Raw genomic sequence first — 27,576 nt, 5'->3', positions numbered from 1 at the left:
TCTTTACAAAGTAGCATAGAAACAGGATCTGGTTCCTAGATTGGAAGTATAACTTGGAGAGAGAAATTCTGTTTTGAAAACTCTTTGCCTGGGGATTAGGGTAAGAACAACGGGTTTTGGAGAGATTTTGCAAGAACCAATTGTGCAGTGGAATTTGTACTTAATAAGTTAGATAACACTTCACAGCAGGTTAAAATTCAACCTCCAAAAATTTGAAAACAGCTTCATTTGCTGTACTGCCAAAGTAGAATGAGCAGAGCCAAACATGGGGAGAACCATTTTGCTTCTCATCACTGTGGTCCTTGTAGCTTATTATGTTTATACCCCTCTTCCAGGTGATATTGAAGAGCCTTGGAAACTGACACTCGAAATAACAACAGAAAACGTATTCATGGATTTGGTAAGTTCTATAAGAACAAACAGTAAGTTCTGAACTTTATCAGCCTTATGAATACTGAATAATTTAATAGAAATAAAATAGAAGTTGAGAAGTTTCTTAGCATGCTCAGCCTCCAGGTTTAATCCCTGTATAGACAGCAACAGGGAAGAAGCTAGCAGAGGAGAAAAAAGAGGGAGCGAGGATGGAGAGTTTGTGTTTTACAGTACTGTCAGGTGAAGCTGTTTACAAGGATCAACTTCAGGAAAGGAAGAACTGAATAGAACTCTGTTTAATTACAGAAGTCTGAGTAGAACTCTTCGACTGGTAACAGTGTATTTATTCTTTTCTTTCTTCTGGTTAGCAATAATCTTACAATATCTCTCTGTTTAGGCCTTGACTTCCTATGATTCTGCCTTTTGATAGTCTATGATATTTTAAGAATTCATTTTGAAGTAGTGTACCATATAGTCTTATATACTTGCACTGTACACTTAGAGTAAATGTCATTTTGTTAGTGTACCACATAGTCTAATGTATTAATGTGATTACAGCTCCATGTTTATTTCCTTTTGAATACTTGCACTGTTTATTAATAGTAAATGCCATTACTTGAATGTTATGTGTACATTTGTTGTATTGCTAACTTGACTGTTCACTGACAGTTTTCAACTATGTCTTGGTAATGCAGTTAAATCGTTTTTATTTAATTTTCATATTTAAGGAATCTTAACGCTATAATGTCTACGTATATAGATATATGCAATATTTAACATACAAAACTACATGTAGTCTCTTGGAACTTCCTGACCAATAACGCAAAGGGAGGTATACCATGTCTGGGCATTTTGTTTGATAGTCTATGGCTTCTGTGGGCTGTCAGTACTGTGGAGTAATTCCATATATATACACATGTATATACACTCTTCATGTATGAAGTCTTCTTAGTCAGTGTTCTACTGCTGTGAAGAGGCACCATAACCACAGCAACTCTTATTAAAGAAAGCATTTAATTGGTGCTTGCTTACAATTTCAGAGGTTTAGTCTATAGTCATGGTGGAAAGCATGGTGGCATAAAGTCATGTTAATGGAAAAGTAGCTGAGAGTAGTTCTATATTCAGATCTTCAGTCAGCAAGAAGAGAGAAAAAGTTGGACTGGCTTGAGCTTCTGATACCTCAAAACTCAAATACAGTTGTAGACTTCCTTCAACAAGGCCACTCCTCCTATAGTGCCACTCCCTATAAGCCTATATGGGGCATTTCTATTCAAACTCTCACTTTCTACTCCCTGCCAAGTAGGCTTATAGTCATACTGTAATGCAAAAATGCATTCAGTCCATCTTCAAAGTCCTTGTAGTCTATGACAGATTCACTGCTGTTTAAAACCCCAAAGTTAAAAGTCTCTTCTGAGAATCAAGGCAATCTCTGTCCCTTCCTTTCCTCTCCCTTCTCTCCCTAAGTTTTCCTCTCCTCTCTTCATATTTCTTTCCCTCCTTCCTTTAATTGCTGCTTTTGAAAAAAATAGTTATTAAATATTCTTAACTGGGCCTAAATGAAATGTAGGCATTTAAGAATTAACTCTAAAACCTGGAACTGAAAAAGTAACTTAATTTTAATACAAAGCCATTATATAATGATTCAAAACTCTCAAAATGGTCCTAGTGTCCAATCATATACAGATAATGTGAATATGTTTCATTATTTAAAATAAAATTTAAATCTTTCATGTATGTATCTGGGACCATTAATAAGCATGTTTTAGTAAAATATAATATATAGGGGACAATTTAATATGATTTTATTCCTGAGCCTTTGCTAAAAGTATGGTTATTTTTTGTTTTGACATTTTATTGTATTCTTAATTTTTTGCTTGTTTGTTTTGGTTTTGATTTTAGTGTATTTTCTTTTCTTTTGAGAGAGAGCATAAATTGGGATGGGTAGGGAGTTGGGGAGGTTTTGAGTTGAATGAGGGGAAAACATAATCAAAATACAGTCTATGAAAACCTTCTAAAGAAAAATTGCAATGTGTCTATCAAAAGTAAAATATTCCATATAACATGTGAAATTGTATACGTGAAAATTATAAAAAGAATGTATGCCATGTTTTGATGACAAAATTATGAAAAGCATAAAGTGTTTTAGATGGTAATAGCACAGGCAGACATGCATACTAATAGGAATTCACATTAGCAAAGCTATTTAATATTTGACAAAGATTCCCAAACACATACTGGAGAAAGGACAGCATCTTCAATAAATAATACCGGGACATCTGCATGTGAACATATAGAGAAAACAATTATCTATCACACTGCACAGAAATATCAACTCCAAACTCCAAATGGATCAGATAACTCCATGTGAAACCTGAAATGTTGAAACTGCTAGAAGAAAGTGCAGGCAGTCCTACATGACATCGTGTGGGCAAGGACTTTCTGAGTGAGATACCTGTTACCTAGATATTAATCTCAACAATTGAAAAATGGAACTTCAAAAAACTAAATAGCTCCTGAGCAGCCAGGAAAACTCTCAGCGGCATGAAGAGGAAGCCCTTAGAGGGAAAGACTCTTTGCCAGCAATATATTTGATAGGAGGTTAATTCCTAGAATATAAAATAAAATTGGAAGCAAAAATTCAAAGAAACAAATGACAAAATTGAAATTAATTTGAAAACAGGGGCTGGAGAGATGGCTCAGCACTTTTCAGCACTGGCTACTCTTCCAGAGGATCCAGGTTCAATTCCCAGCATCCACATGACAGCTCACAACTATCTATAACCTAGTTCCAGGGTCCCTGGCACCCTCATACAAACATCAGTGCTAATGAACAAAACACTAATGAACATAAATTTTAAAAAATGAAAAGAAGTACAGTTTGTAAAATATAAAAATTAACTTTGAGGGTGCTCGACATCACCTAATAAGTCTACAACACTACGTTGTAGTGTTACGTTAGGCTCAGGGAACATAATCTACAAGTGGGCAGACTCTAAAGGGACTCAGCAGTCTGCATACACACACACACACACACACACACACACACACACGTGATTTTAATCATTTTTTTCCTCTTCATTTAGGCTACTCTTGCGGAACTTCTGGGAATCAGTCATTTCATGAGCACAATACAATTGTTTAGTAGATTTCAAGAAGTCCCAGCCACTTCTGATGAAAATGTCACTGTAATAGACACAGCTTTCAACAGTGTTCCTGTTCGCGTATACATGCCCAAAAGGAAGTCAGAGACCCTCAGGAGGGGCCTGTTTTATATTCACGGTGGTGGCTGGTGTTTGGGGAGTGCAGGTATGTCCCTTTCCTTGAGCATTGTTATTTGTTCCACAAAATGTGATATACTCCATATTAAAAACTTATATATGTTAGTTATAGTAATACAATAAGATATAATAGTTCTTCAATTGTTTGAAATGCATTCCTTTCTGTAATGGGTATTCATTACTACTAAGAACTGTAGACAATCTCAGGTAAGAAGAGAAAGGGCTTCTTGAATTTATGGTTTTATTATTGTAGAGTTGATGGAATGCTGTAGTGAGAACCAAAGTGGGGATGAACCGAACAATGGGTGAAATATCATCAAATTGAGATGCTGACTGTGGTCTTTTATAAAGCGTTAATCTGAAGGAAGTGAGACCAAAGATGTTAGTTAGAAAAATCACAGAGCTGAACTACTATTTTTATTTGATTTTATATGTTTCATTTGTTACATGTAGATTCTATAATATATTTTACTACATGTAATTTTATTTATTATAATTTTACTTTATTGAATGTGAATAAATCACATATAACTAATATAGCCAATATACCTTACATATTTTATAATGTATACGTTCAATAATAGCATGAGTAGAGTATAGCATCTTTATAACTTGATTTTCAGATTGAGGGTTATGAGGTGTTCTGGAATTTGAGTTGAGACATGAGGAAGGGAATAAGTTCATTTGGCTTTGAGAACATGGGAGGTAATTGTAATTTTTCCTTCTTCCTTGGGGATCATCAACCACTGGTCTAAGAGGGTAGAAGGAGCAGAAATAGAGAACAGGGTACCATAGAGCTAGCTCAACTTTATTGCAGAATATATGGAATACATAGGTTTTGGGTTGGTAACGGGGGAATCACCTAACTCCTATCATAAAGCTGGGTTAGTGGCAGCACTGCTCTATAAAAATGGATAGAGTCTATCGTATAATTACCATGTGATAACAAAGGAAAGAGTGTTTGCAGGAACCTCTGTCAAGGGTCATTCTAGAGATAAGTCAGGCATCTGGGCCTAGAGACATTTTCCAGATAAGCCCATGAAGAGAGCAGGTAGCCTCACTGGGGAGGGAGTCCTTTATGTTGCTGAGTTTGGAGAGAGCTGCCAGGCCACGTTCCTGTTCTGAACAGGAGGCTTACATAAATAATAAAACCTACATCTCCCAGTTTTATTTTATAAGGGAGAGGCATCATTGTAAGCGCCGAGGAGCCTGTCATCTGTATCAGAAGGGTCCAGGGCCTGGTAGTGTACCATGACCTGATTGGTGCTAAGAAATTGGTGGTGATGCGCCACTGGAGGAACTGAATAAAGAAGGAAGCAAGCATCAGAATAAAACATAATATAACTGGAGGAGTGATAAAGAGTAGGAGCCAGGGAAACAAGGGCTATGGGATGAACTAAGTTGTTCGATGGGTTGGAATTTGCAGAGCAGGTCTTCGCAGAGTTTGGGGGTGGTCAGCTGCCATTAGTTTCAACCACATTTGATTCATCTACACAGAAACATTCTTCCCATGATATCAAGCAATCCCCCCCCCCCCCCGCATAGTCAGCAGTTACTAGACCCAAACCTGGCAAAGATTGGGCAATGGGGGCATTTATTAAAACCATCTGATTATCTGCTCCAGGTGAAGGGACAACGAGCATTCATATTATCTGGACTGGTGCATATCAGCCTCAGCAAGTCCACAGCTCAGTAGCTTATAGTAGGGGCATAGTCATGTATACTTTCAACACTTAAAATTTGCTAAATTCAAAAAGATATAGATATTCAATAGAAGAGCAGTGTTTTAAACTAGGCAGTGTGAAGCTAATAGAGCAAGCCCTATGTAAAAATGGCTGAGGATTCATTTTCTACACTGATGATGAAGTGCTGCAAACAGAAGCAGTTGTAAACTGTCTGTGAGGAGCAATGTGCACTGCTGTGCTTTTGATGACGTGCTTTTCCAGAAGTTCACTTTACAGTCTCTCACTCTGTTTTCTCAATTTCAGCTCTTTCTTTGTATGACCTTCTAGCAAGACAGACAGCTGATAGACTCGATGCTATTGTCGTGTCAACTGAGTAAGACTATGGTTTGCTTCTTCAATGTTTAGTTGTATGTTTTGTGCAGCAAGAAACTAACACTCTTGGTCATTTTTGGGTTTTTTCGGGGGGGGGTTATTTCTGGAATATTTTAACTGAAATTAGGAGAGTGAGCAAAGAGAAAGTGAACTCGAGTTGGCAAGAATAGACTCAGAGAAAACAAACAAAAAGCAAAACAAAACACAACGCTTAAAATCAACCAGGACTGAAAAGAGAAAGTTCAGAAATCTATAGAACACAATAACACTGGTACATAACTCATACCAGTGACCTGCATAGCTTCCTTCAGCAGACTGAGTACTTAAAGAATCATAGGCAAATAAGATTTGAAACTTTGCCTTGAGACTTTGTACATGTTATATACTATTAATTCAGTTTAGTTTATCTGTATGTAAACTGAGAAAAATATTTTCTACACAATGTGGTCTTCCTGAGGATGTCTTGGCACACTGCACTGAAGGGATTAATTTACCATATGCCATGGCAAAATCATCACGGAAAGCAATTTGTCCTCAAGCTACACATGGAAACAGGCAAATCACATACTATAGAATAATTGATAAGAAATCAATTTGATAGGAATGAATTGAATAACTAAGTAATTAATAAACATAGTGGTCACATACTGCTTTTATATTAGGTAAAGTTCAAACACTAAATTTATAAGATTTCTTTGTCACTGACTAATTTCCAAAAAATATAAAAACAGTAAAATGAAAATGCTAGGAAATGTATTATCTTCTATATTTTTCATTCTTTTATTTTTGCCTTGAGGAGAATTCAATCGTTTTGTTTAGTTTTTATTAGTATAATGATGAAATCAGCCAAGATTTTGGGGTGAAATATATCCACAGGTATATAGCTAACTAAAAAATGTGTTTATTAAAAGAAAATTGGCATTTTATTTTAGAAAGATGGCATATGAAATTAAATTTCATTCATTTGAAACAATTATTCTTCGCACAGCTATGGCTTGGCCCCCAAATATCATTTCCCACGTCAGTTTGAAGATGTATACAGTGCCTTACGATGGTTCTTACAGGAGGACATTCTTGAAAGATATGGCGTAGATCCTCGAAGAGTTGGTGTAGCTGGGGACAGTGCTGGTGGGAACTTAGCTGCAGCTGTGACCCAACAGGTTTGTCTGAGATCTTAAAACACCCTACATATAAATATATTTGCTTCAGACATTTAAACAATCAATGAAAACATGCTACCTTTATTACCGTGTTGAAATACTAGAGAGACACCTGTACTGATGTTAGGAAACCTTTGTCTATATACTGTTTCTAAGTTTGCTCTATGTCAGTGGTTTTTTTAATATATTATGACAAGATACAAGTTCTAGGCTTTTGGTTGAATATGATTATTATGGTCAGTTAGGTAGCATCCTGTACTTATTATGGGTTATACTAGTAAAGTTAGTCAATGACACTAGTCACCAAAATTGTGAACGTGGTAACTGTAATATTACCAGTTGTACGATGCCAGAACTAATTTCATATCTCTTGATAATGGAATAATGAAATTTTCCAAAGGAGAAATGTTAGTAAAGAGAACTAAGAATATAATTCATCAGTTTATAGCTACCTTTTGCTTCACAGAAGATTGATAGTTTTCAGATCTGAGTTGCTCATAAACTTTTAGGATAGTTAGCTACTATGAGGACATTTTGTTGCCACAAACTGCTACATTTAAAGTACCTTCTTTATTTCCAGAGAAAAGAAGCTACAAATTCTGTGGTTTGTTCTAATATCTGTAAAACAAGTGTAAAACATATTCCACAGTATGAATTCTACATTTCATATGCCTCATTGCTCTGAAAGGCAGCCAGGTACAACATGAGTAACACATCAAGAGGCAAGAAGTTTTGGAACTGTAGCAGTACCCAATTGTGGATTTGTCCCTTTATCCTAATCACTTTAGGCATGTACTTGTTTTCCTTGTTGTGTTATAAACCCTTCTTTCATAAATTCCAACTTCTGTCATTTTTAAAGGTTTCTGACTCATAGTTATTTAATATCTATATAAAATATCATTTAATATGCTCTAGACTGTCACAGATTAAAAAGAAGCAGAACATTTCTAGACCTGAAATATTTTCAAGACCAAAACGCTCCATGCAGTAAATCGTAACTTCATTGTCTTGTCTCTGGTAACATGCACTACTTAAAGGACACCATTTCCTCAGATGAGTGTTGGTACCCACTCAGGGCAACAACTGTGATGTTAAATAGAAGAACCTCCTCTCATTGATTCTTTTTTATGGGAGATGCATAAACCACCCACTCTCTAGTATGTTGAGATTATTGACTCTCGGTGTCAGAGCAAAGCTATGTTCATAAAAATTAGAGACTTGCTTGTCATCATCTTCCCTGAATTTTGGCTAGTTAACATGTTTAATAATACATGACTTGCCAAAATTATAGAAGTACTTTCTGGAGAAATATGCCATAGCATGTTCTTGGTATTTTTTGAAATTGAATCGTGTGCATTGTGTAAAATACTTCTACATGATGTCAGTAATTGCATTAAGAAATAGACACTGACAATATAGAAAATTGGAAATTCTGTGAGATATTTTTGTTGTATTTGATTATCTGAATTTATCTCATCTCTACATATTATTTCTAGTTGAAAATAGACCTATTAAAATATTCATTCCAATGTAATTTTAATTCCTTTTCAGCTCATACAGGATCCAGAAGTCAAGACAAAACTCAAGGTTCAGGCCTTAATATATCCTGCGCTTCAGGCTCTTGATTTAAATTTACCATCTTATCAAGAAGGTTCACATTTTCCACTTTTAACCCCCTCATTGATGGCCAGATTTTGGAGTGAATACTTTACTACAGATCGAACACTGGAGAAAGCCATGCTTCTCAACCAACATGTACCTCTGGAATCCAGCCATCTGTTGCAACTTGTGAACTGGAGTTCCTTACTCCCTGAGAGATATAAGAAAGGTCACATCTACAAAAGTCCTATTCCTGGTAGTTCTGAACTGTCTAAAAAGTACCCAGGGTTCCTAGATGTGAAGGCATGCCCTCTGTTGGCCAACGACAACACTTTGAGTCACTTACCTCTGACCTATATCATCACTTGTCAGTATGATGTCCTAAGAGATGATGGACTCATGTATGTGACACGGCTCCAGAATGTTGGAGTTCAGGTGACACATCACCACATTGAGGATGGGTTGCATGGAGCATTTACCCTTCATGGTTATAAAGTTGCACACAAGATGCAAAATCAGTACTTGAGTTGGCTTGTGAAAAATCTATAGCAAAACCTGCTCAATGATTTGTTGAAGATACATAAATAACAAAAAAAAGAAATAAACTGGGAAAAACTGATTTTTGAGGGTTTATATCCTGTTTAAAACCTCTGTTGTTCCTATGGAGTTGGTAGCTTTTGTGTTTTATTACTGTTATTTATTATTAACAGACATCTTTCTATTTTATCCCTCCTCCTGTATTTACCTATAGAAATACACCCGCTAACCAGGGTTTTATATAGGTGTTGACCATCCAAATCCATGTGCTTGTGCTTGTGAAGCAGGTGCTTTACCAATTGGGCCATGTGTCAAGGTCGAAATTCTGTAACAATTCTACAGTGTACTTTTAGTACCCATTATTATTACACATGTAAGAAAAATGGGGCTTAAAGAAGTGAAAAAATAACATGTTCTAAATCTAGATACCATTTGTAGAAATGATACTCAAGTCCATGTAATGGCAACACCAATGGCTTTAGATTTGGAAACTAAGCTACATTTTATACTCCATCATTAAAATGAAATTTGATCATATTTGCCTTATTCTCTTGATGCATACTTTAAGCTAGGCTTCAAAGTAACGCATAATTTATATAGTTTCTGAAGTTTCATGCTACCCAATGCTTAATTTAAATTATTTTAATGCTGATAACATTTGATCAATTCATTAATACTGAGGAGAATTCCCCCTTTTTAGTTCAAAATCCATGTGCTTTTAACAAATGTGCATATTTCCTACTGTTTTTCTTTTATATTTCCAAGAGAATGAGGTTTTGCATACAGCATTCTCTTCACAGAAACTTGGAAGTAGATCCACAAATGTAGTAACATTCATTTCTGAATTCTCTAGTTTCTGTTCCCACTGATTCAATGAAAAGCTCTGATGGTGTGGTTAAGTTCAATATATTATACTAATCTCTTCTCTGCTCTTATGAGCTTGCATGCATATCTATTTCTTGCACCAGTAAAATGGATGCAATTATGTCTCGTTAATAGGATTAGGTAACAAATGAAATAATTTAAATATTCAATGGGAAATTTTTATATAATACATTAAGAACTATAGAAGTATATTTCAGGTAAGGAGGTTCCTAAATCCTGAGACCCATATCTACATTTCTGAGCTTGCTTAGCTCCAAAGATGACAAGTCTCAAGTCCACAGACCTCCAACTCTTAGCCCACAGTTCTACTCAGCTAGTTAGCTTCAGATGTCCAATCCTAGCCCTGAAACAGAAACAACATGAAAACTCAGAAGACCATGTCTCCTTCAAAAATTACTAATCCCAGAATAAGGGGCCTGATGAATATGACCTAGAAAAATAATCAGGTAAATAAATGAAAAAAATGATTGTAACTATGTACAAACAGCTCAAGATAGATTGGAGTATACCCCAAAATAACAAAAGCACAGAACTGAAATAAACAAGGAAGTCAATCCATGATACAAAATTACTACACATCAATAAAGTACTACCGAAAACCCAACTGGAAGGATGGTGGAAATGAAAAACTCAGGGAACCAAATACAAACCTCAGTAGGAAGCCTCATGATATAGGAAGCCCTGCTTTTGTGTTGCTTTCATTTGTTAATAAAGGAACTGCTTTGGGCCTGTTGATAGGGCAGAAACTAGGTAGACAGGGAAGACATAACTGAATGCTGGGAGAAAGAAGGGCAGACTCAGAAAGACGTCATGAATTCGCTATCCGAGATAGACTTGCTTTGCCAGTAAGCCACTGCCACATGACAATGCACAGATTAATAGAGGTGGGTTAAATTAAGATGTAAGACTTAGCCAATAATAAGCTGGGGTTAATGGGCCAAGCAGTGATTTAATTAATACAGTTTCTGTGTGGGTATGAAAGATCCCTTAAAGTATGAAATGTTAATCTTTTCAGATGGTACTTCCCATGGAAGAGCAGCATATGCTGTTGATAATAAGGGACGTGTAGTGCAAAAAGAACTGGCCTTAGCTCAAATAGTTGAGCTACAAGCTGTTGCTGTGGTATTCCAGCTTTCTGCAAATAATGCATTTACTTTATATACTGACAGTCATTACATTTTTAAAGCTCTCCAGATATTAGAAACTGTTCTATGCACTGGGGCTAGTAATAAGAAGGTTAAAATGCTGTTTCAGTAAAATCAAGATGCCATTCACCAAAGGAAATTGCCATGCTTTTTGGGTAATATTAAAGCACATCCAAATCTTCCTGGTCCATTGGCTGAAGGTAATGCTCTAGCTGATAAGTTTACGAAGTTGACTGCTTTATTTCAAGTTAGCTTGCTCAACGATCACATGCTTTACATCATCAAAATAGTAATCGTTTATGGAAACAATTTGGATTAACAAGAGACATTATTCACTGGATTGTTAAGGAATATGATATATGCCCACAACATTTACCTGTACCTCACCTGGGAGTACATTCTTGAGTTTTGCTTCATAATCATTTATGGCAAATTGCTCTAGGAAGTATTACAGCTTGTATTTGCCTGCCTACATGGGCATGGCCTCTCTTACTATTTACAGGGAAGCCGAGCATGTACATGCGTCCCTTCCCTCTCTTCCTCTGGCTCCTTGCCCGGTTGGCTGCCCCTTTGGGTCATGTGATTCAACCAGTCAAGTGGAGAACTCTGATTTGTGAGTTTACCCTTTAATAAATCCCTATTTCTTATTTCTGAACTAGCGCAGTATTTCTTTTAAGTGTCTGACCACCTTAACTCATGGAGAGTTGGGCACGCAGAGTTTGGCATGTTAAGATATGTACATGTAACAGTTGATACATATTCAGGTTTCTTAATGGCCTCTGCACAAACTAGAGAAGCCCCTGAGCATGTAATAACTCATTGCTTATAGTATTTTTCATATATGGGAATTCCTGAAATTATAAAAACAGGCAATGGCTCTGGATATGTTAATAAAGCATTTCGGCAATTTGATCCCAATGGAATACCAAACATAAAACAGGAATTCCTTATAATTCTTAAGGAAAAGGAATTGTGGAGTGTGCCCAAGGCTCCTTGAAAACACAGCTTCAAAAGATAAAAAATGTGAGAATTATACCCTTAGTTGCTACATAATGCCTAAAATAATGCCCCTTTACCTAAATTTCTTGAACATGGATGCCCATCAACAATCTGCCACGGACAGATCTTGGCATGACAGCACCAAAGTGACCTTCGCTAAAGCAAGGTAGAAAGACCCTTGCACTGGATTATGGAAAGGACACTGCCCTGTATCAATATCAGATCAGGGGCATGTCTGTGTATTTTCACAGAAAGAGGCTAAAGCAAAATGGCTTCTGGAATGTCTGGTCTGATACATACAGCAAAGAAAATGCCAGCCTTGATGGCATCATAGCCACTGATGGCCCACAGAAGAGTTGGCTTGAAAATCCTGAACCAATGTTCCTAACTTATGTCATCATGCCGCAGTCTGACAAAGGATCAGGCTGATACCCAGTTTTTCTTGTGAGCCTACAGAACAAATTCCAAACCTTACTGAGTCCTGTTTACTTTGGAGCTGGTCCAAGAATGCTGACTGAATGTTTGGCAGTTTATCCATACTATATCTTGAGACACAAAACCTGTTTTTGCCAGTATGACATTCAATCTGCTGTTGAAATAAAGAACCTGAGAACTGAGACTTCAATTTTCCCCTCTAGGAAAAAAGACTCATTACAAATTGTAACTGAAGTTCCTCTTCAAAGATAGTATAAAAGTTTCTGCTGCTGCTCAGGGAGTGGGACAGTTCAGACTTATCTTTGAAACTTAAAAGTAGCAAAGCAGTTGGACTATAGGAGAGGAAAAAGACTCATAGCTCACCCATCAAAAAAACCTTTTCTTGTCTTTTGGTTAGAACAGATTTAAGAGAATTATGATTTGACAAATTGTGTATTTCTTGCGAACTTCTATGTTAGAATTATGGCACTGAACTGTTAGTGTTTGTTACTGATTTAGTTCATTATGAAGACGGTATTGATTAGAAAAATATTAGAGCTTGTCTGAGACAAATTTGACATGGTAAGTCCTTAGATTTGATATGCTTAAAAGGACAAATTTGGATTTTGATTGTAGCTGAAAACTGTTAAAGATATCCTACACCAATTTAAAAATGCAGTCCCTTCTCTGGTCATCGTCCACTCCATTATTAGGAGATGTTGTAGATATGGAAGTATATGTATCACAAAGCATCTTTATCTTCTTGCATATGACTAACTCTCGACAGAAAATTGGCTCAAAGGTACACAGAGCCGAGATGCCTTCTCCTTTAACCTTTTATTCACAGAGGCTGGTAGTCAGAGACAGGCAAGATTTCTGCCTCCTGCTCCCCCCTCCAGGCAATCTAAGACAGGACAGACATAACAGAATGTATATAATGATGACAGGTAAGTCTGGAAAATGAGAAAAATGTCTCCAAGCTAGGCACAGTCATCTTTCCTGTAGCAGAAGCACGGGCTTTAGTAACTAAAATAAAAAGGAGGAATTGTGAGGACCCGCATACGTGAGCCTGTTCCACCTGGACTGGAGGTCAGAGAGCTTGAGCTTACATTTGCTCTTTCAAAGTTGTTGAGAACAGGTGTGACTACAAACAAGAGATTCTGACCTAGGGTGTGGTCAATTAGTGTTTTGGATATAGAGGAGGATTTGCTCTACCTTGACCAAAGGTCATAAAATTCAAGTCTATTCCTTGTATGATGCTAACAAAATCTGTTGCCTCCCTGTCCTCTTTTGGAGTGAAGTATATAAGCATGTTGAACATAAAGGCAGATGGATTCAGTATCCTCTAAATTTCCCTACCAATGCTGTTCTGTTTCTGTCTCTTATTTCTCTCATATCTCTGATTCTTTTGCTTAATCATTCTAATCCTCATGCCTCATGTTCCTACCCTGGAATGTACAAATTTCATCGAGGCTGCTCTTTGATAGGCTACATCTCTCGACTGAGGAGTTGAGCACTAATTCCCACTTCCAGCCAAAGAGCTATTGATAATTAATTAATTAATAGCAGCTGGAAGAGGGAGGGTCAATTTCTTTTTCTAAGAATGTAGCCATTTAGCCGGGCGGTGGTGGCGCACGCCTTTAATCCCAGCACTTGGGAGGCAGAGGCAGTTGGATCTCTGTGAGTTTGAGATCAGCCTGGTCTACAAGAGCTAGTTCCAGGACAGGCTCCAAAACCACAGAGAAACCCTGTCTTGAAAAACCAAAAGAAAAAAAAAAAAGAATGTAGCCGTTTATAAATCCCCATGCTCCAGTAGAAGGGCAAACATTCCAGAATACTTTGGCAGCACAAGCTAGCTTTATTGGAAAAAATAATAAAACCCTGAGAGTGTTTTATTGTTTTAAAGTAAGAAAGTGGTGGTGTGTTGGATCTGGGTAGAATAGAGGAAGGAGGTAGAGTGAGGGTAAATAGAACCAATAGTCATCTATGTTTGTTTTATAGTTTAATCAGGTTCTTTAGATACATAGAGATTATATTCTTTATAGATAGATAATCTTCAACCTCTTCAAAGAGCTGTGGAAAATGGCATTTAAATAACTTAGAGTTCTATAGTAGTGAGACACAATTGCTCCTGGCAACATGGATCTATTCCGGAGAGAATGTTGAGCACCAAAGACACTCCACTTGGAGCTTGTCTTCAAGTAGAATGACTTGTCTTTCCTTCCTGTGTTTCCTAATCACCCTCTCAAAACCAATTGTCATGCATGACACCAAGTCTATAGCCACGCACGTGTATTCTTTTATGCATAATGACAAACTGTCTTTGTACAATAGCTGCATAGAAAATATTTCACTAGGGAACATCAGTTTTCTACTCATCCTCCATTAAAATCATATTCTTTTCTATTTTATGACAATTTCTGGGGGGAAAAGGCTCATTCTCTATGAGCTGAGGGCTGCATAGAGCTTACAATTAAACTTGAATAGAAATCATAATAATGTTATGATCTGCTAATTAAATTAATTTGGGTCATTAATTTCTTTCAGAAATGCTTTGAGGTTTTAGATGTGCAATACATGAACACATAGGCTGAGTTTTTCCCTGGGTTACAGGTATTATTTTCACTGACAGATTAAAGTAATACTGACACTGTTAGCCATTTAAATGGAGGCATACTTTACAGGTAGAAATTGCATATTCTCCAGGTCTCAGTTGAGTTGCCATGAGTCCATACTGCGTGATGATTGCTATTATTAGCCCATGCATCAATAGCCATGGTTTCCATTAGTGTCTGAAGGAGACAAGTAAATATACTATATCTATTTTTAATTTAAAAAAAGAAAACAAAGAGAAATCCACTGTCGCTGCACTACACATTGGATTACTCTAGAAAGAGACTGCTCTTTTTTTTTCCTGGCCATCCAGATCTAAAAAATCATACAGAAACTATTAATTTAATTATTAGTTAATTTACAACAGTGTTGTAAATTAATTACAACACGGTTTGGTCTATTAGATCAGGCTTCTTATTAACAAACACATCTTAAATTAATTAACCCATTTCTATTGATCTATGCATCACCACAAGGCTGTGGCCTATGGGGAAGGTTTAGGCAGTGTCTTTCTCCTTCGGCAGCTACATGAAATCTCCCTGATTCTTCTTCTTCTTCTTCTTCTTCTTCTTCTTCTTCTTCTTCTTCTTCTTCTTCTTCTTGTTCTCTCTCTCTCTCTCTTTCTCTCTCTCTCTCTCCCTCCATATACCCCATCCAGTGCTGTATTGAGGCCCTTTTCTACCCTTGACATCTGTGCAGGCCCTCCTAGCATGATAAAAGCTAGCTAGGGGAAAGACAATTTCCTGATCAATATGGTGTTGACTTTAGGTCCTACAGGTTATTCTGGTAATTTCTGGTAAGGACAGACTGCAAAAAGATTTTGGGGTTCAGAACTCCAGTCCAACAGGCAAAAACATCACCACAACTTTGTTACAGCTTAGTCTATCCTGAGCATTTCAAACCTGTCAACTGAAAGAAGAGCAACAACTTGAAGCAAAAGAATAAAAGGAAAATTATTCTGAACCACTGATCAAAACTCAAATGGTCAGATAACCATGAGAAAACTTTTGTGGCATGAAAAACAAAGATAATTCATATCCTCAAGATCACCAAATGAATTCTAATGACTCACCTATTCATTCAAATTATTCAGATGAAGTTCCAGACGTAGAATTCTTTTTATTTTCATTTTTTGAGATTATAACATAATCACACAATTTCTCACCTCCCTTTCCCTCCCCCAACCCTCCTGTACACCCTCCATCCCCTCCTTCAAATTCACAGCCTCTTTTTTTCAGTTTCCCTTCACTGACCCGTTCTCCAAGGCCGTCCAGCCCAGCAACCCTGTCTCATGTGAGAAAAACACTCACTGCATATGCATACCACAGTAGCCATGGTATGATAAAAGAAAAAACTGGGCCAGGGTTTCCACTTTCCTTTGATTTCATAGTGTGTAGGATAAATTCCCATGAAGCAGAGGATCTAACATAAAGTACTAGCTTTAGAAATATGTAGCTCTATTCACTCAGTGTGAAGTAGTCTCCAATATTCTTCCTTCTGCTCCCATGCTGATAGGAAGACAAAGTGATGGGATGGACTTCCTAGAGAAAATAAAGTCCACAGCTTAAATTTGACGTGAAATATACTCAATACTCAATAAAACGATTTAATCATTCAACACTTGAGTCATTTACCATCCAAGCAAATGGGACTTAGAACAGAAAATGTCTTTTCTGTGGGTTTGCTGCTGGCAGCTTTAACAGACTGACAGACAAATCAGATTTTAGATGAGAATACTGGACTGGAGCTAGGAAGGTGGGACTTTAACTACCAAGACAGCCAGATATAAAGTAAAGAGAAACAGGTTTTACAAGAGTAAATTGTACAGACTGGAATCAACTGAGCTGTAAACAGGGAGGGAAAATGATGTAATTTAACATAATCTCAAAATAAGAGAAATAACACAAATAAAAAGAAATATCCTAAGCAGTGCAATTGAATACTCATTTAAAAAATAAAAAAAAAAACTGCTGAAGTTTCTCAGCAGGGGACATAGTAAGGCACAGAGGGAATAAAGAGGAAGGAACTTCCTTTCCAAAGTTTGCATTGCTTTAAAGGTGCCCTTAGTCTTCTCTTAGTTTACAGTTGATGCACACACTAGGTTTCCTGTTTGTTTCAATACCCTTTATACACAGAACAGAGAGTGAAGGCACTATTTTCGTTATGATAACGTTTCATTGCACACTGGCATAGAAACAGGATCTGGCTCCTAGAATGGAAGCAACTTGGAGAGAGAAATTCAGTTTTGAAAGCTCTTTACGTAGGGATTATGATAAGAAAAATGTATTTTGGAGTGCTTATGCAAGAACCAGTCATGCAGTAGAATTTGTCCTTAATAAGTTAGATAACACTTTACGGCAGGTTAAAATTCAATCTCCAAAAATTTGAAAAGTTTTATTTGCTGAACTTCCAAAGTAGAATGAGCAGGGAGAAACATGGGGAGAACCATTTTGCTTCTCATCTCTGTGGTCCTTGTAGCTTATTATGTTTATACCCCTCTTCCAGGTGATATTGAAGAGCCTTGGAAACTGACACTCGAAATAACAACAGAAAACATATACATGAATTTGGTAAGTTTGGTAAGAACAAACAGTAAGTTCTGAACGGCCTTTGGAATACTGAATAATTTAATAGAAATAAAATAGAAGTTGAGAAGTTTCTTAGCATGCTCAGCCTCCAGGTTTAATCCCTGTGTAGACAGCAACAGGCAAGAAGCTAGCAGAGGAGAAAGAGCAAGGATGCAGAGTGTGTGTTGTATAGTACTGTCAGGTGAAGCTTTTTACAGGTATCAACTTCAGGGAAGGAAGAACGGAATAGTCTCTTTAATTACAGAAGTCTGGGCAGTACTCTTGGACTTAGGCATAGACTTACAGTTTGTTGATACAGTTCATGAGACTGAGTGATTAAAATAAAAACAGTAAAGAGCAACACATATGATTCCCAATTGGAGCAAGGTGTATCACTGTAGGAGAATGTGGTTACCTGGCTTGCTGCTTACAGTTGTCACTGCTAGTTCTTCCGGAGAGAAATTTAGTATGTAGAAATAAAATCATGCATGTCTTCTTTAGCCCTCTCTGTAGCGAATTTATTTTGTGGAGCAAAAGATTCATAAGTCAGTCAATGACACTTAGCCTGAGTAACAAACATCTGACGTGCTGTCTTAGGATTCTATTGCTGTGAAAAGACACAATGACCATAAAAACTCTTATAAAGGAAATGAATTGGGGCATTTAATTAGTCATTCATTCTTTCTAAACTATTTCTACAGTCCTCTCTTCTTTTGCTTTATTTTCTTTTTCCACACTATGTAATATTTTGAGTTTTAGTTTGATTTTATCAGTGAAGTTATTTTGGCATTTCTTCTTATTCCTTTTTTAATTCTAGCATGAAGACTGGTAACAGTGTGTTTATCCTTTTCTTCCTTTTGGTTAGCAATAATCTTACAACATCAATCTGTCTAGTCCTTGAGTTCCTATGATTCTGTCTTTTGATAGTCTATGATATTTTAAGAATTCATTTCTGAAGTAGTGTACCATATACTCTTATATACTTGCACTGTTCCTTTATAGTGAATGCCATTTTGTTAGTGTACCATATAGTCTTATCATATTTGTGATTAGAGTTCCTTGTTTTTTCCTTTTTGAATACTCACACTGTTTATTTATATTAAATGTTATTTTATTTGAACGCTATGTGTACCTTTCTTGTATTGTTAACTTGGCTGATCATTGACAGTTTTCAACTATTTGTTGGGGAATGCAGTTAAATCATTTTATTCAATTTTCATATTAAAGAAATCTTAATGCTATAATGACTATGTATGCAGATATATACAATATTTAACATACAAAACTACATATAGTGTCTTGGAAATTCTTGAACCATAGTGCAAAGGGAGGTATACCATGTCTGCTGAGCATTTTGTTTGATAGTCTATAGCTTCTATGGGGTGGCACTACTGTGGAGTAATTCCATATATATACATATATATATATATATATATATATATATATATATACACACACACACACACACACACACACGCTTCATGTATGAAGTCTTCTTAAAAAGTGTTCTACTGCTGAGAAAAGGTGCCATAACCACAGCAACTCATTAAAGAAAGTATTTAACTGATACTTGTTTACAGTTTCAGAGGCTTAGTCTATTGTCATGATGGGAAGCATCCAGGTTCAATTCCCAGCATCCACATGAGAGCTCACATCTATCTGTAACCCAGTTCCAGGGTCCCTGGCACCCTCATACAAACGTCAGTGCTAATGAACAAAACACTAATGAACATGTTTTGGTAGATTACAGTATATAGGGAACAATTTAATATTATTTTATTCCCAAGTCTTTGCTAAAAGTATGGTTATGTTTTGTTTTGACATGTTATTGACTTGTTAATTTTTTGCTGGTTTGTTTTGGTTTTGATTTTGTGTTTTCTTTTCTTTTGAGAGAGAGCATAAATTGGGATGGGTAGGGAGTTGGGGAGATTTTAATTGAAGGAAGGGAAAACAATCAAAATATAGTGTATAAAAATACTTTAAAGAAAAACTGCAGTGTGTTTATTAAAAATAAAATATTCTAACTAACATGTGAAATTGTATACGTGAAAAATATAAAAAGAATGTATGCCATGTTTTGATGAAAAAAATTATGAAAAACATAACGTGTTTTAGATGGTAATGGTACAGGCAGACATGCATACTAATAGGAATTCACATTAGAAAAGCTATTTAATATTTGACAAAGATTCCCAAACACACACTGGAGAAAGGACAGCATCTTCAATAAATAATGCTGGGACATCTGCATGTGAACATATAGAGAAAACAATTATCTATCACACTGCACAGAAATATCAACTCCAAACTCCAAATGGATCAGATAACTCCATGTGAAACCTGAAATGTTGAAACTGCTAGAAGAAAGTGCAGGCAGTCCTACATGACATCGTGTGGGCAAGGACTTTCTGAGTGAGATACCTGTTACCTAGATATTAATCTCAACAATTGAAAAATGGAACTTCAAAAAAAAACTAAATAGCTCCTGAGCAGCCAGGAAAACTCTCAGTGGCATGAAGAGGAAGCCCTTAGAGGGAAAGACTCTTTGCCAGCAATATATTTGATAGGAGGTTAATTCCTAGAATATAAAAGAACTCAAAAGCATAAATAAAGAAAGAAATGACAAAAGTAAAATTAATTTTAAAAACAGGGGCTGGAGAGATGGCTCAGCACTTACGAGCGCTGGCTACTCTTCCAGAGGATCCAGGTTCAATTCCCAGCATCCACATGACAGCTCACAACTATCTGTAACCCAGTTCCAGGGTACCTGGCACCCTCATACAAACATCAGTGCTAATGAACAAAACACTAATGAACATAAATTTTAAAAATGAAAAGAAGTACAGTTCATAAAGTACACAAATTAACTATGAGGGTGCTCAGCCTCAACTGCTAAGTCTACAAAACTACCCTATACCTCATGCTCAGGGAACATCATCTACAAGAGGGCAGACTCTAAAGGGACTCAGCAGTCTGCATACACACACACACACACACACACACACACACACACAATTTTAATCATTTTTCTGCTCTTTACTTAGGCTTCTATTTCTGAAATTCTGGGAATCGGTCATTTCATGAGCACAATACAATTGTTTTTGAGTCTTCAAGAAGTCCCGGCCACTTCTGATGAAAATGTCACTGTAATAGACACAGCTTTCAGCAGTGTTCCTGTTCGCGTATACATGCCCAAAAGGAAGTCAGAGACCCTCAGGAGGGGCCTGTTTTATATTCACGGTGGTGGCTGGTGTTTGGGGAGTGCAGGTGTGTCCCTTTTCCTGAACGTTGTTGTTTGTTCTACAAAATGTGATACACCCCATATTAAAAACATATATGTTAGTTATAGTAATATAATAAGATATAATAGTGCTTCAATTGTATGAAACGTGTTCTTTTCTGAAATGGGTATTCATTACTACTAAGAACTGTAGACAATCTCAGGTAAGAAGAGAAAGGGCTTCTTGAATATATGGTTTTATTATTTTAGAATTGATGGAATGCTGTAGTGAGAACCAAAGTGGGGGTGAACTGAATAGTGGACAAAATATCATCAAGTTGAGATGCTGACCATGGTCTTTTATAAAGCATTAATCTGAAGGAAGTGAGAACAAAGATGGTAGCTATAAAAATCACAGAGCTGAAAATACTGTTTTTATTTGATAGTATATATTACACTTGTTTAGATTATATAATATAATATTTCACCACATGTAATTGTATTATTATAATTTTACTTTATTGAATGTAAATAAATCACATATAATGCATATAGCCAATATACCTTACATATTTTATGATGTACGGGTTTCATAGTAGCATTAGTAGTATATAACATCTTTATAACTTGATTTTAAGATAGAGAGACATAAGGTGCTCTGGAATTTAGTTAAGACCTGAGGAACGCATTGCAGCATTCTCAGTGGGATATAGTTTTTCCAGGACTCCTGTTTTGTATCTTTCATTCCAGGGGTGATAATGATGAGATGGTTATTTAGGTTTTGAAACAGAAACAAACCAATAGGTTACTTCAGGTCTAACATTTCCCTCTGAAGTTGTATCTTGGGTCAAATCTTTGACTGTATGATGAGAACTGGTTTACATTACTATCTATTAACCATGGCTAATGATACCAAGAGAGATACTGCCATTTAGCTGTTATATTAATATTGTAAGAGTTAGTAGTAGTTAACAAAAATAGAAAGGCAACTTCCTGGGCTTCTAAAATTCAGACAAAATCTCTTTGTTTTGCATAAAGCAGGTTAGGTATTCTATCATATTAGAACCATTTTAATTGATGAAGCTACCTATTGATAAATCTGAGCCCAACTTTTTGTATATCAATTGAAATTAGCACTATAGTCATTTTGTCCCCTATGTCAGGAAGTATATTCTGACTTAACCCTATTTAGCCACTGTTATGGAAGCAAGGATGATGTGTTCTCTTCTGTAGCTGCTTCCAGATGACCTAAGGCATGGCTCGTCAGGGCTCAGGAACTGTGAAAGGCTAGGCAAAGATTGGGCAATGGGGGCATTTATTAAAACCATCTGATTATCTGCTCCAGGTGAAGGGACAACGAGCATTCATATTACCTGGACTGGTGCATATCAGCCTCAGCAAGTCCACAGCTCAGTAGCTTATAGTAGGGGTATAGTCATGTATACTTTCAACACTTAAGATTTGCTATAAGATATGGATATTCAATAGAATAGCAGCGGATTAGACTAGGCAATGTAAAGCTAATAGAGCAAGCCCTTGACTGTGTCTATGTGAAAATGGCGGAGGATTCATTTTCTACAAAGACAATGAAGTGTTATAAACAGAAGCAGTTGTATACTGTGTGTGAGGAGCAATGTGCACTGCTGTGCTTTTGATGACATGCTTTTCTAGCACTTCCCTTGACAGTCTCTCACTCTGTTTTCTCAATTTCAGCTCTTTCTATGTATGACCTTCTGGCAAGACAGACAGCTGATAGACTCGATGCTATTGTCGTGTCAACTGAGTAAGACTATGGTTTGCTTCTTCAATGTTTAGTCATGTGTTTTGTGTAGCGAGAAACTAACACTCTTGGTCACATTTTATTTTTTGTGTGTGGGGGGGTTATTTCTGGAATATTTTAACTGAAATTAAGAGAGTGAGCAAAGAGAAAGTGAACTCGAGTTGGCAAGAATAGACTCAGAGAAAACAAACAAAAAGCAAAACAAAACACAACGCTTAAAATCAACCAGGACTGAAAAGAGAAAGTTCAGAAATCATTAGAACATATTAATACCAGTGCATAACACATACCAGTGACCTGCATAGCTTCCTTCAGCAGACTGAGTACTTAGAGAATCACAGGCAAATAAGGTTTGAAACTTTGCCTTGAGACTTTGTACATGTCATATTCTATTAATTCAGTTTAGTTTATCTGTATGTGAACTGAGAGACATATATTTTCTACACAATGTGGTCTTCCTGAGGATGTCATGGCAAACTGCACTTAAGGGGTTAATTTACCATATGCCATGGCAAAATCATCATTAAAAGCAATTTGTCCTCAAGCTACACATGGAAACAGACAAATCACATACAAAGAGAATATTGCTAAGAAATCAATTTGATAGGAATGAATTGAATAACTTAAGTAATTAATAATAAAACATAGTGGTCACATACCACTTTTATATTAGGTAAAGTTCAAACATTAAATTAATAAGATTTGTTTGTCACTGACCAATTTCCAATAAAGTATAACAATAGTAAAAAGAAAGTGCTGGAAAAAATATTAGGAAATGTATTACCTGCTGTATTTTTCATTCTTTTATTTCTACCTCAAGTAGAATTCAATATTTTTCTCAAGTTATTAGTAGTATAACGATGAAATCGACCAAGATATTGGGGTAAAACATATCCATGGGTATATGGATCACAAAAATACGTTTTTTAAAGGAAATTGGCCTTTATTTTAGAGAGATGGCATATGAAATTAAATTTCATTCATTTGAAACAATTATTCTTCGCACAGCTATGGCTTGGCTCCCAAATATCATTTCCCACGTCAGTTTGAAGATGTATACAGTGCCTTACGATGGTTCTTACAGGAGGACATTCTTGAAAGATATGGTGTAGATCCTCGAAGAGTTGGTGTAGCTGGGGACAGTGCTGGTGGGAACTTAGCTGCAGCTGTGACCCAACAGGTTTGTCTGAGATCTTAAAACACCCTATATGTAAATATATTTGCGTCAGACATTTGAAAGATCAGTGAAAACATGCTATTTTAATACCATGTTAAAAACTAGAGAAATGCCTGTACTGATGTTAGGAAACATTTGTCTATATAGTGTTTCTAAGTGTGTTTTATGTTAGTGTTTTCTTTTATATATAAATAACAAAATATAATTTCTAGGATTTTGGTCAACTATTATTATGGTCAGTTAGGTAACATCCTGCACCTATTATGGGTTGTACTAGTAAAGTTGCTCAACTTTATTTGTCACCAAAATTGAGACCATGGTAACAGTAATATTGAGAGTTGGAGGATGCCGGAACTGATTTCATATCTCTTGATAATGGAATCATAAATTTTCTAAAGGAGACATGTTAGGACAGAGGACTAAGAATGTAATTCATCAGTTTACAGTTACCTTTTGCTTGTCAGATGATTGATAATCTGAGTTGTTCATAAAGTTTTAGGATAGTTAGCTACTATGAGTACATTTTGTTTGCGTACACTGCTACATTTAAATTATCTTCTTTATTTCCATAGAAAAGAAACTACAAATTCTGTGGTTTGTGCTAATATCTGTAAAACAAGTGTAGAATATATTTCTTTTTTTAAAAAAAATATTTATTTATTTATTTATTTATTTAGTATGTATACAATATTCTGTCTGTGTGTATGCCTGCACACCAGAAGAGGGCACCAGACCCCATTACAGATGGTTGTGAGCCACCATGTGGTTGCTGGAAATTGAACTCAGGACCTTTGGAAGAACAGGCAATGCTCTTAACCTCTGAGTCATCTCTCCAGCCGTAGAATATATTTCATAGTTTGAATTCTACATTGCATATTCCTCTTTGCTCTGGAAGGAAGCCCAGTACAACATGAAGTACACATCAAGAGACAAGAATTTTTGGAAGTAAAGCAGTATCCAATTGTGGATTTGTCCATTTAACCTTATCACTATAGGCATGCATTTGTTTTCCCTGTTGCATTATAAACCCTTCTTTTATAAATCCAACTTCTGTCATTTTAAAAGATTTCAAACTCATAGTTACTAAATATTTGTATAAAATATCATTTAATATGCTATTGACAGTCACAGACTAAAAAGAAGCAGAATATTTCTAGACCTGAAACATTTTCAAGACAGACATTCCACGCAGTAAATCCTAACTTCATTGTTTTGTCTTTGGTAACATGCACTACTTAAAGGACACCTTTCCCTGAGATGAGTGTTGGTACCCTCTCAGGGCTACAACTGTGACATTAAATAGAAGAACCTCCCCCCATTCATTCTCCTAGATGGGACATGCATAAACCACCCCCTCTCTAGTATGTTGCAATGATTGACTCTCAGTGTCAGAGCAAAAAAAATGTTCAAATCAGTTAGAGACTTGCTTCTCAACATCCTCCTTGGTTTTTGACTGGTTATCATATTTAATAATACATGACTTGCCAAAGTCATAAAAGCACTTTCAGGGGAAATATTGCATAGCATTTCTACTAGTATTTTTGAAACTGAATCATGAGCATTGTGTAAAATACGTCTACATGATGTCAGTAGTTACATTTAGGAGTAGACACTGACAATATAGAAAATTGGAAAATTCTGTGAGATATTTTTGTTGTGTCTGATTATTTGAATTTATCTCATCTCTACATATTATTTCCAGATGAAAATAGACCTATTAAAATATTCATTCCAATGTAATTTTAATTCTTTTTCAGCTCATACAGGATCCAGAAGTCAAGACAAAACTCAAGGTTCAGGCCTTAATATATCCTGCCCTTCAGATTCTTGATATAAACTTACCATCATATCAAGAAGGTATATATTTTCCAATTTTAACTACCTCCTTGTTGGCCAGGTTTTGGAGTGAATACTTTACTACAGATCGAACACTGGAGAAAGCCATGCTTCTCAACCAACATGTACCTCTGGAATCCAGCCATCTGTTGCAACTTGTGAACTGGAGTTCCCTACTCCCTGAGAGATATAAGAAAGGTCACATCTACAAGAGTCCCACTCCTGGTAGTTCTGAACTGTCTAAAAAGTACCCAGGGTTCCTAGATGTGAAGGCATGCCCTCTGTTGGCCAACGACAACACTTTGAGTCACTTACCTCTGACCTATATCATCACTTGTCAGTATGATGTCCTAAGAGATGATGGACTCATGTATGTGACGCGGCTCCAGAATGTTGGAGTTCAGGTGACACATCACCACATTGAGGATGGATTCCATGCAGCACTTACCCTTCATGGTTTTAAAGTTGCACACAAGATGCAAAATCAGTACTTGAATTGGCTTATGAAAAATCTATAGCAAAACCCACTCAATGATTTGTTGAAGATACATAAATAACAAAAAAAAGAAATAAACTAGGAAAAACTGTGATTCTGAGGTTTCATATCCTGTTTAAAACCTCTATTCTTGCCGGGCGGTGGTGGCACACGCTTTTAATCCCAGCACTCGGGAGGCAGAGGCAGGCGGATCTTTGTGAGTTCGAGGCCAGCCTGGTCTACAAGAGCTAGTTCCAGGACAGGAACCAAAAAGCTACAGAGAAACCCTGTCTCGAAAATCAAAAACAAAACAAAACAAAACAAACAAACAACAACAACAACAAAAAAAACCCTCTATTCTTTTTAAAGAGTTGGTAGCTTCTGTGTTTTGTTACTGTTTTTTTTTATTATTATTATTAACCGACATCTTTCTATTTTATCCCACCTCCTGTATTTACCTACAGAAACACACCTGCAAACCAGGGTTTTATGTAGGTGCTGACCGTCCAAATCCATGTACTCGTGCTTGTGAAGCATGTGCGTTACCAACTGGGCCATGTGTCCGGGTCCAAATTCCCTAACAATTCCACAGTGCACTTTTACTATCCATTATTATTATACCTGTAAGAAAATTGGGGCTTAAAGAAGTGAAACAATATCATATGTTCTAAATCTAGATACAAATTGCAGGAATGATAATCAAGTCCATGTAATAACAGCAGCAATACTTTAGATTTTGAAACTAAACCTCATTTTATACTTCATCATTAAAATGAAATTTGATCATATTTTCCCTATTCTCTTGATGTATACTTCAAGCTAGGCTTCAAATAAAGCATAATTTATATAGTTACTGACGTTTCATGCTACCCAATGCTGACTTTAAATTATTTTAATGTTGATAACATTTGGTTAGTTCATTTTTTTTTAATTTTTTTTTTATTTTTTGGTTTTTCGAGACAGGGTTTCTCTGTGGCTTTCGAACCTGTCCTGGAACTAGCTCTTGTAGACCAGGCTGGTCTCGAACTCACAGAGATCTGCCTGCCTCTGCCTCCTAAGTGCTGGGATTAAAGGCGTGCGCCACCACCGCCCAGCTGATTAGTTCATTAATACTGAGGAGAATTTCACCTTTTTAGTTCAAAACCCATGTACTTATAACAAATTGCTTATTTCATACTGTTCTACTTTTATATTTCCAAGAGAATGAGGTTTTGCATACAGCATTCTGTTCACAAGTAGATCCACAAAGTAGTAACATTCATTTCTGAATTCTCTAGTTTTTGTTCCCACTGATTCAATGAAAATGCTCTGATTGTGTGGTTAAGTTCAATACATTATACTAATCTCTTTTCTGCTTGTATGAGCTTGCATGCACATCTATTTCTTGCACCAGTAAAATGGATGCAATTATGCCTCAGTAATAGGATTAGGTAACAAATAAATTAATTCAAATTTTCAGTGG

At 36.3% G+C, this 27,576-nt stretch overlaps 2 protein-coding genes across 2 annotated transcripts; both read left to right on the top strand.

Moving 5' to 3' along the window:
- Positions 1–243: 243 nt before the first annotated feature.
- LOC121452883 (arylacetamide deacetylase-like) lies at positions 244–9,538 on the top strand. Its single transcript, XM_041659240.1, has 5 exons — positions 244–400; positions 3,456–3,678; positions 5,639–5,708; positions 6,696–6,867; positions 8,419–9,538. The coding sequence occupies exons 1-5, from the start codon at positions 266–268 to the stop codon at positions 9,013–9,015; spliced, it is 1,197 nt and encodes a 398-aa protein (XP_041515174.1). The 5' UTR covers positions 244–265; the 3' UTR covers positions 9,016–9,538.
- Positions 9,539–17,494: 7,956 nt separating this feature from the next.
- Positions 17,495–26,161, top strand: LOC121453032 (arylacetamide deacetylase-like). Its single transcript, XM_041659544.1, has 5 exons — positions 17,495–17,629; positions 20,671–20,893; positions 22,560–22,629; positions 23,635–23,806; positions 25,561–26,161. Exons 1-5 carry the CDS (start codon positions 17,495–17,497, stop codon positions 26,155–26,157), a joined length of 1,197 nt encoding a protein of 398 aa, XP_041515478.1. The 3' UTR covers positions 26,158–26,161.
- The last annotated feature ends 1,415 nt before the right edge of the window (positions 26,162–27,576 follow it).

This window comes from Microtus oregoni, unplaced genomic scaffold (genome assembly GCF_018167655.1).
Source record: "Microtus oregoni isolate MIOR12 unplaced genomic scaffold, Mior012 000010F_ref0000083, whole genome shotgun sequence".
NCBI lineage: Eukaryota > Metazoa > Chordata > Mammalia > Rodentia > Cricetidae > Microtus > Microtus oregoni.
Note: the sequence above shows the minus strand (reverse complement) of the source record. Positions and strands in the feature narration are given on the sequence as shown.